We start from the raw sequence: 10,677 nt of genomic DNA, 5'->3' as shown, positions 1-10,677 counted from the left end.
AAAAGCCTCTTGATGAAAGTGAAAGAGGAGAGTGAAAAAGTTGGCTTAAAGCTCAACATTCAGAAAACGAAGATTATGGCATCTGGTCCCATCACTTCATGGGAAATAGATGGGGAAACAGTCGAAACAGTGCCAGACTTTATTTTTTTCGCTCCAAAATCACTGCAGATGGTGATTGCAGCCATGAAATTAAAAGACGATTACTCTTTGGAAGAAAAGTTATGACCAACCTAGATAGCATATTCAAAAGCAGAGACATTACTTTGCCAACAAAGGTCCGTCTAGTCAAGGCTATGATTTTTCCAATGGTCATGTATGGATGTGAGAGTTGGACTGTGAAGAAAGCTGAGCGCCGAAAAATTGGTGCTTTTGAACTGTGGTGTTGGAGAAGACTCTTGAGAGTCCCTTGGACTGCAAGGAGATCCAACCAGTCCATTCTAAAGGATATCGGTCCTGGGTGTTCTTTGGAAGGAATGATGCTCAAGCTGAAACTCCAGTACTTTGGCCACCTCATGCGAAGGGTTGACTCATTGGAAAAGACTCTGATGCTGCGAAAGATTTAGGGCAGGAGGAGAAGGGGATGACAGAGGATGGCATAGCTGGGTGGCATCACCAACTCGATGGACATGAGTTTGAGTTAACTCCGGGAGTTGGTGATGGACAGGGAGGCCTGGCGTGCTGCAGTCCATAGGGTCGCAGAATCAGACACGACTGAGCGACTGAACTGAACTGAAAAGATGCTGTGATTCTTTATATGTGCTTATGTGCTATATATATATATATATCTTTGTGTGTGTTTATGTGAAGCAACTTAAAAATCTCTGTAACATATTTTTAGAAATATTCCCCAATATTTCTTAATTTATTAATATTTCTGAGTATATATGTATTTTAGTTAGTTTTCTACCTGATAATGAGTATAACTTACACTCTACTCTCTTCTGTGCTGCTGCTAGCATCTCATGAAGGGCAAAACTTTTAAGAGTTCTAAAAATAATTATTTTTAATGAGTTTTTTATTATTGTGAATGTTTGTGCATTTCCTAAATAAAAAAAAAAAAAATTGACTGGATGTGTATTTTGCAAGTATTTCCTCCCAGTAGCTGGTTTTAACTTAATCTAATAGCATGTTAACAGATATTTTTTATTTTCATGAAGCCTAATTTATCCCCTTATGCTCTTGGATTATGCTTTTTGGTCCTTTCTAGGAAATCTCTGCCTAATATGGTAACAAAAGTGTTCTTATGTTTAGCTTTATAATCCATTTCAAGTTATTTTATTATCATTTGTTAAAAACAAAGCTAATTTTTTAAAATGGCTATCCTGTTGTTTAAATATTATTTGTATTAAAGACCTATTCTCCATTGAATTATCTCAACATTGTTTTTGAGAATCAATTGATATTTTTATGTAGCAATTAATATTGACCTCATATTCTGTATGTTTTTTGGCAGTTTAGCAGATTTTGGAGATATAAGTCATTCAATAACTCATATTATTAAAATAAGAGATGGACAGAAAACAGTTCTTAGGTCTTACTTTGCTAATGACCTAGTTTGCAAAACTGATGTTTGCTTCATGATGAATACATATCTGTAATCATGGTAAACAAGTTAAAATTGATTACTTTCTATGTTAAACAATATTTAATAACTTTTCTTAAAAAAATGAACAAGAAAAAGAGAAGGGAAAAAGAAAGAAAGAAAAACCCAACAAGCATAGGATTGATTTAGGAATGAAGGCATTTCTAAATGTTAAAATAAAGAAAAAGTAAATTTATCCTTCTGGGAGCAAAATTAACTGGGGACAGTTTTTCAAATATATTCACATGAACTGAAATCTGAATAAGATATGCTAGCCTTCTATACTGGGAACAGAGTGAAGAAAATGAAAAAAAAAAATTGTGTTGTAGTATTGTTCTAGTAGCTGACATGTTGAATGTAACTGATTTATTTTAAGTAGATAAAATTGCCATCATATTTGTATAATTTGAGCAAAAGGACCCAGGTAAGAACTTGGGGAAACATCAAAATTTATACTCAATTAGTAGAAGAGAACAGGTGATAAATGAAATGGTATATCAGAAAATAAAAGATAGGCTGAAGAGAAGTACAGATGTCAGCTGGACCTCTGAATCAATTTCATTCAACATGAATCAGTATAATGTTTTCATTCTCCTCCACAGAAGAATTTCTGGAAAGAAAATTTAGGATCTTTTCCTTTTCATCATATCTCTTAATCATCCTGAAATCCATTGGAAATAACCTCCTCCAGCCCACAGAAAAGACTTGTCCTAAATTTGCCAACATGTCTAAGCTACATCAAGTATATCTAAAATTTAGTTACATATAAGAAAGTCTAAAAACTGGGTAAAAGGTCAAAGAGAAAGGTATCATGTGCCTAAAATTTTCTTAGAATTTATTTGCACTCATGATAAAAGATATCCTAATTTGTCTCTCTTTATTTCCCCAAATTTGAAGATATATTTTCTTAATTAAAAGCACATGGAATGATACTTTCATATATCTGACACACGTAATACCTTCTTTATGAAGGAAGAGAGGAGGAAAAGAGGGAAAATTGTAAAGTGAGGAATGGAAAAAATTTATTCATGTGTACAATTTAGTCACAACTCTCTCTAGTAGGATTTAGAAATGTCAGCCACTATTGGTCACTCTAAGAAATAAACAAACAAAAAATACTGAATATACAAAAATAGTCTCAATAAAATACAAATAAAAGGAGTGAGACTGCAGAAAATGAGAAGTGCATAATAAAATAGCATATGAATACATATTTTCCCTCTCAAAATCCCTCATTGAAAGAAAGTGTCACAGGTTGTTTATTCAAGTAGAAATCATTGGCAAAGAAATGTCTATATTTAAGTAGAGCTTATATATATATATATATATATTTTTTTTTTGGCAAATTAGGAGATCCAGAAAAACAACTGAGATATAAAAAGAACACTGGTATATATAAATATCTCATTCATTTTATGCAAGAGAAAAATAGAAGAGCAGGGATGTGTCTGTAAGTTGTAATAATAATTTCAGGGATATTAGGTGTGGATGAACCCAAGAGGACATAACTATAATTTGCTGGGTCCCTTGTGGTTTAATTGATGGCTAATAAACCCCTCATTTTATGTTTATAAATCCTCCTTCTCCACACATTCATTATAGAACATAAACTGATGGGTAGCAGCTTTTTTATTCAATTCAAAATAACTAGATGTTATGCCTCCAAGTAATACAGATCTTGCCCTGGCTTTTATTAGAAAATGAGCACAAACATATGATCTAAAACAGACTTACAAAATATGGAAAATATCTGCTATAGAGACAAGAGAAAACCATGAAAGGCTGTCCCAGAGATGTTTCCCCATTGCAGATGACTCCGTACAAAATGGATTCGTGTTCCTGATGTTGAATGAGTGTTGTTACGAGGGTCCAAATAGAATGAAGAGGAACTGAGAACACGTAACACAAACAAGAGGCAGTGTATTATGAGTTGAGTAATGTTAATATGAAGAACTGACAATACTTTTCTGATAATCTAATGAGAGCAGAACCAGCACCCAACAATTAGCAAGTAAGTTTCACTGTTCCCAAGTTTACCTGATAATGTTTCATTGCCATATTTTTTCAATAATAATCAGTCTATTCCATCAACCCTGTGGTCAATTATATATTTTCCACCTGACATTCCACTGTCTGTACTTATCAGATCAAACTCAAATATTGCTCCTACCTCTTAAAAAGCTCAGAAACTGTGGTTGTTTTTAACGGATTTCTATTTTAATTCTTATTATGTTTTAGAAAGAAAAATGATTATTACTAGAGTCAGTGAGGTATGGATTGATCATAAAATTAGTCATTGAGGAGCAAATCTGTGGATATCCAGCTGTTTCTTTTAGTGACTAGTCTAACATAGATAATTGTCAACTGATACAGGCTACAGAATTAAAATAACCTATTGATTCTTTCATTTGTGGTTTAGCAACAGGAACCACAGCTTCCTGTGTTACTGCCCTATTTGTTGACATTCACTGTAGGGTTAGCTGATCATCAGTTTGTTCATATGAAGCAACTTTATCAGAGAGTCTATGAAAAAAAAAAAAAAAAAACCTAAACCTATTTTCACAGAATTACAAATATCTCTCTAATGTATGGTTTGAGGATTTCTTGCTTCAAAATATGCAATGTATGCAATGCAAAATAAGCAATAGGAAATGCTTTTGATCAGATAACAGCTTTCATATAATGGATAAGCTCCAAAGTTTTCACAAAAAGTCAATGAATTGAGTAATGATTACCTTTTTTTAAGTTGCTCTAAATTTCTCTTCCTAAATATTTCTGAAATTCCAAGGTCAGCTCTCTGTCTTCTCTGTTTAGTTCTATATTTGAATTCTTTTAGGGAACACATCCTTCCACCACTTTATTTTCTAATAATTTCTTATGCCTCAGCTCAGAAAAAAATTACTAGAGTGTTTCAGACTTTCTGTTTTTCATGAAAAATTAATGAGCCTAAATTAGTCAAATCTTATGCTAATGATAGCTCTGAAAAGTTTAAACCCAAGAATCAGTCATTCGTGTCCGACTCTTTGTGAACCCATGGACAGCAGCAGGCCAGGCTTCCCTGTCCATCACCAACTCCCGGAGTTACTCAAACGCACATCCATTGAATCAGTGATGCCATCCAACCATCTCATCCTCTGTCGTCCCCTTCTTCTTTCACCTTCAATCTTTCCCAGCATCAGGGTCTTTTCAAATGAGTCAGACCTTCACATCAGGTGGCTAAAGTGTTGGGGTTTCAGCTTCAACATCAGTCCTTCCAGTGAATATTCAGGACTGATTTCCTTTAGAATGGAAGGGTGGGATCTCCTCACTGTCCAGGGGACTCTCAAGAGTCTTCTCCAACAACACAGTTCAAAAGCATTCATTTTTCAGTGTTCAGTTTTCTTTTTAGACCAACTCTCACATCCATACATGACTATGGAAAAACCACAGCTTTGACTAGATGGACCTTTGTTGGCAAAGTATTTTAATATGCTGCCTAGGTTGGTCACAGCTTTTCTTCCAAGGACCAAGTGTCTTTTAATTTCATGGCTTCAGTCACCATCTGCAGTAATTTCGGAGCCCTCAAAAATAAAGTCTGTCACTGTTTCCCCTTCTATTTGCTGGATACCATGATCTTAGTTTTTGGAATATTGAGTTTTAAACCAAATTTTTCACTCTCTTTTTCACTTTCAACATGAGGCTCTTTAATTCTTCTTCACTTTCTGCCATAAGGGTGGAATCATCTGCATATCTGAGGTTATTGATACTTATTCCAGCAATCTTGATTCCATCTTGTGCTTCATCCATTCCAGCATTTCTCATGAGGTACCCTGCATATAAGTTAAAATAAATAGGGTGACCGTATACAGCTTTGATGTACTCCTTTCCCAGTTGGGAACCAGTCTGTTGTTCCATGTCCAGTTCTAACTGTTGCTTCTTGACCTGCATACAGATTTATCAAGAGGCCAGTCAGGTGGTCTGGTATTCCCATCTCTTTCAGAATTTTCCAGTTTGGTGATCCACACAGTCAAAGGCTTGGCACAGTCAATAAAGCAGAAATAGATGTTTTTCTGGAACTCTCTTGCTTTTTTCGGTGATCCAGCAGATGTTGGCAATTTAATCTCTGGCTCCTCTGTCTTTTCTAAAACCAGTTTGAACATCTGGAAGTTCACGGTTCATGTACTGCTGAAGCCTGGCTTGGAGAATTTTGAGCATTACTTTACTAGCATGTGAGATGCGTGCAATTGTGCAGTAGTTTGAGCATTCTTTGGCATTGCCTTTCTTTGGGATTGGAATGAAAACTGACCTTTTCCAGTCCTGTGGCCACTGCTGAGTTTCCCAAATTTGCTGGCATATTGAGTACAGCACTTTCACAGCATCATCTTTCAGGATTTGAAATAGTTCAACTGGTATTCCATCACCTCCACTAGCTTTGTTCATGGTGATGCTTCCTAAGGCCCACTTGACTTCACATTCCAGGATGTCTGGCTCCAGGTGAGTGGTCAAACCATCATGATTATCTGGGTCATGAAGATCTTTTTTGTATAGTTATATTGTGTATTCTTGTCACCTCTTCTTAATATCTTCTGCTTCTGTTAGGTCCATACTATTTCTGTCCTTTATTGTGCCCATTTTTGCATGAATTGTTCCCTTGATATCTCTAAGTTTCTTGAAGAGATCTCTATTCTTTCCCATTCTATTGTTTTCCTCTATTTCTTTGCATTGTTCACTTAGGGAGGCTTTTTTTTTTTTTAATCTCTCCTTGCTATTCTTTGGAACTCTGCATTCAAACAGGTATATCTTTCCTTTTCTCTTTTGCTTTTTGCTTCTCTTCTTTTCACAGCTACCAAGACGGATGGGTCATGGTGGAGAGTTCTGACAAGCTGTGATCTACTAAAGAAGGGAAGAGTAAACCACTACAGTATTCTTGCCTTGAGAATCCCATGAACAATAAGAAAAGGCAAAAAGATATGACACTGAAAGATTAACTCTGCTACTGGAGATCAATGGAGAAATAACTCCAGAAACAATGAAGAGATGGAGCCAAATCAAAAACAACACCCAATTGTGGATGTAACTGGTGATGAAGTAAAGTCTGATGCTGTTAGAGCAATATTGTGTAGGAACTTGGAATGTTATATTCATGAATAAAGGCAAATTAGAAATGGTCAAAGAGGAGATTTCAAGACTGAACATTGACATTTTAGGAATCAGCAAACTAAGATGGACTGGAATGGGTGAATTTAACTCAGATGACCATTATATCTACTACTGTGGGAAGGAATCCCTTAGAAGAAATGGAGTAGCCATCATAGTCAACAAAAGACCCAAAATGCAGTACTTGGATGCACCTCAAATATGACAGAATGATCTTTGTTCATTTTCAAGGCAAACCATTCAATATCACAGAATCCAAGTTTTGCCTAGACCAGTAATGCTGAACAAGCTGAAGTTGACCAATTCTATGAAGACTTATAAGACCTTCTGGAACTAACACCCCAAAAAGATGTCCTTTTCATTATAGGGGACTGGAATGCAAAAGTCGGAAGTCAAGAAACACCTGGAGTAGCAGGCAAATTTGGCCTTGGGATACAGAATGAAACAGGCCAAAGGCTAATAGAGTTTTTCCAAAAGAACCCACTGGTCATGGCAAACACCCTCTTCCAACAACACAAGAGAAGACTCTACACATAGATATCACCAGATGGTCAATACTGAAATCAGATTGATTATATTCTTTGCAGCCAAAAATGGAGAAGTTTTATATAGTCAGCAAAAACAAGACCAGGAGCTGGCTGTGGCTCAAATCATAAACTCCTCTTTGCCAAATTCAGACTTAAATTGAAGAAAATAGGGAAAACCACTAGACCATTCAGGTATGATCTGAATCACACCCCTTCGATTATACAGTGGAAGTGACAAATCAATTAAAGAAATTAGATCTGATAGACAGAGTCCCTGAAGAACTACAGAGAGCAGTTCGTGACATTGTACAGGAGGCAGTGATCAAGACCATCCCCAAGGAAAAGAAATTCAAAAAGACAAAATTGTTGCCTGAGGAAGCCTTACAAGTAGCTGTGAAAAGAAGAGAAACAAAAGGCAAAAACCCGAGTGAAGCCTCTATTCCAGTCAATTACCCATGTTCCTATATCCATCAGTCATTAAGAATGAGTCCTCATACCTACATATTTTGCTACTGTTGCCAATATTGCTTTCTTGAGTTCTCTTGACTCTAAACATTTTGTAATGACTATTACAGAATATATTTTATTTTAAGCAGAAAAATGAAGCATTTCAGCTATTAAATATAGGCAAAACAATTCAGTTTTACTAGAAACATAAAACAGTATCCAGAAACTTTGGTCCAGACTTACCAAATGTACACAGATTTGAATGATCTTTTCTAAAACTCTTCCTTCAAGTTCTTCTGAAAAGACATCTAGTTTTACACAGAGATAGATAATATATATCATCAATACATAGACAAATATATTTTGCTTTTAGGTGACGAGTGTTCCTATGTTTATTCTCTTTCTTAGAGAGCAACCTGCACTAATATATTGTCAGACTCTCGATGTCCGAACCAAATGGCTTTGACTGAGAGACAACTGAGAATAATAAGAATGCTGAAGCAGTAAATGAAATGTGGAATATGAAGAGAATCATAAACTTCTGATTAAAACATAATTTCCGACCAAAATAAACAACTTTTTTGTTTTCACAGCTTTGAAGTGAAATGACAGACACATCAGCAGTTGAGTAAGCAGTCCTTGTGTGTTTTTGTGCGTAGGTACTAAGCCACTTCAGTCGTGTCTGACTTATTGCAACCCTATGGACTGTAGCCCACCAGGCTCCTCTGTCTCTGGGATTTTCCAAGCAAGAATACTGGAGTGAGTTGCCCTGTCCTTCTCCAGGGTCCTGTCCCAAGCCAGGGATTGAACCTGTGTCTCTTATGTTTCCTGCATTGGCAGGTGGGTTCTTTACCACTAGTGCCATCTGGGAACTCAGGTATTTCGTTGGTTCTAATGCAGTTGCACTGTCATGCTGATACAATTTTTATGATGGTACAGGACTTATGCATGCCATTGTTAAAAACATGATGTGTCATTGCAGATCAATCTTTCTTTTACCTTTTATATAATATGGATGATATGATGTGATATTTTATATGATATTATATGAGGTGGATGATATGATCTGAGAGATCTACCAAAAACATACACACTCAATATGATGACTTTGGATGAAAATAAGAAGTAGAAGAGGAAGTAGCATGGACTGAGATATGTCTTTTGTTTGCATCATGAGACCCAAGGACACTATGTCCATTTACAACACCACAGTCTTCATGCCTTCTGAGTTCACACTAATAGGGATCCCAGGCCTAGAGTCTGTGCAGTGCTGGATGGGGATTCCATTTTGTGCCATGTATCTCATGGCTATGATTGGAAACTCCTTGCTTCTCATCATCATCAAATCAGAACACAGTCTCCATCAGCCCATGTACATTTTTCTAGGCATGCTAGGAGTCACAGATATTGCTCTCAGCACAAGCATTGTGCCCAAGATGCTTGGAATCTTCTGGTTTCATGTAACAGAGATATATTTTGACTGTTGCCTGCTTCAAATGTGGCTCATCCACACATTTCAGGGAATAGAGTCAGGCATCTTGCTGGCCATGGCTCTGGACCGCTATGTAGCCATCTGTTATCCACTCAGACATGCTGCCATCTTCTCTCACCAGTTAGTCACTCAAATAGCAGCTATGGTAACACTCAGGGCTGCTGTTCTTGTAGCACCATGCCTAGTACTGATAAAGTTTCGATTACAATTTTACCATACAACAGTCATCTCTCATTCCTACTGTGAACATATGGCTGTTGTGAAACTGGCTGCAGAAAATATCAGGGTCAACAAAATCTATGGTTTGTTTGTGGCCTTCACTGTTGCTGGGCTTGACATTGTATTAATCACATTGTCCTACATACAGATATTCATCACAGTTTTTCGTTTGCCTCAGAAGGAGGCTAGGTTGAAAGCATTCAACACTTGTGTCGCTCACATCTGTGTCTTCCTCCAGTTCTACTCCCTTGGTTTCTTCTCCTTCTTTGCACATAGATTTGGTTCTCACATCCCTCCTTATATTCACATCCTTTTTTCTAGCACTTATCTGCTAGTCCCTCCATTTCTCAATCCACTTGTTTATGGTGCAAAGACCAAGCAGATCCGTGTCCATATGATAAAAATATTTTGTTCAAAAAATTTACTGTGAGAAAAACTTTTATGTTTACCTTTTTGTGAACAGGAACACTATTTCCCAACATGATAAAACAGCAGAGTCCTTGTTATTGGAAATGTTTTTCCCAATAACAACTTTTGCTCAAGTTTTATATTTAATTTTTTTTCAATTTGCAAGTATGTTAGCTATTGCCCATTAGCCCATGACAGCAGTCAATAGGATTGTGGATCATAGATGGGTAATTAGAATGATAAGCATAAAGGAGGAAAATACTGAATGTTTCTCCTTTACATTTCTCAATTTTTTTTAGTACTTGCTTGAGTGTACTCTTGTAAACATCTAGCCGTGGAAAGATTCACAAATTGTGCATCTCTCAATGAATTTAGATATGCCCAAGGCTTAATGTTCTGCAGTATCCAAGTACTCAATAAATCTAGTTCTTGATTTTGTTTCTTGGTCATCTGGGTCTTCTTTTAAAAAAAATGGAGGAAGTATATGTTAACAGTTCTTATCAAAAACAAAACAAACAGAAATTATATCTCTATGTTTGTATGAGAAAATAAAGTCTAAAAATTTCAGTATATGCAGGGTCATACATAAAGTTATAGGCACAAAACTCATAAGCAGTAAGCTCATTAGCAGTAAAATTATTCATTTTAATTAATTCATCAAATGCTATCAAATTCTTAAGCCATTATAAATACTATGCTACAGAATAGTAGCATAGAGGTAAATTTGATGCAGTGATCAATTTTCATGAGTTTGTAAACTTTGTATCCTTTTTATTTCTTAGTGAACAAGAGGGAAACAGAGACATGGTAATGAGAGAGAAGTGGTAATAGCATGCACAAATTAATCTCCAGATTTTGTAGGAAAT

The 10,677-nt window shown here is 36.1% G+C and overlaps 1 protein-coding gene across 1 annotated transcript; it reads left to right on the top strand.

Moving 5' to 3' along the window:
• Positions 1–8,882: 8,882 nt before the first annotated feature.
• Positions 8,883–9,833, top strand: LOC104983442 (olfactory receptor 52A1). The gene has a single exon (XM_010832880.1). The coding sequence runs from the start codon at positions 8,883–8,885 to the stop codon at positions 9,831–9,833; it is 951 nt and encodes a 316-aa protein (XP_010831182.1).
• The last annotated feature ends 844 nt before the right edge of the window (positions 9,834–10,677 follow it).

This window comes from Bison bison, unplaced genomic scaffold (assembly GCF_000754665.1).
Source record: "Bison bison bison isolate TAMUID 2011002044 unplaced genomic scaffold, Bison_UMD1.0 scf7180017862654, whole genome shotgun sequence".
Classification (NCBI taxonomy): Eukaryota; Metazoa; Chordata; class Mammalia; order Artiodactyla; family Bovidae; genus Bison; species Bison bison.
This window is presented reverse-complemented; position numbering and strand designations above follow the sequence as displayed.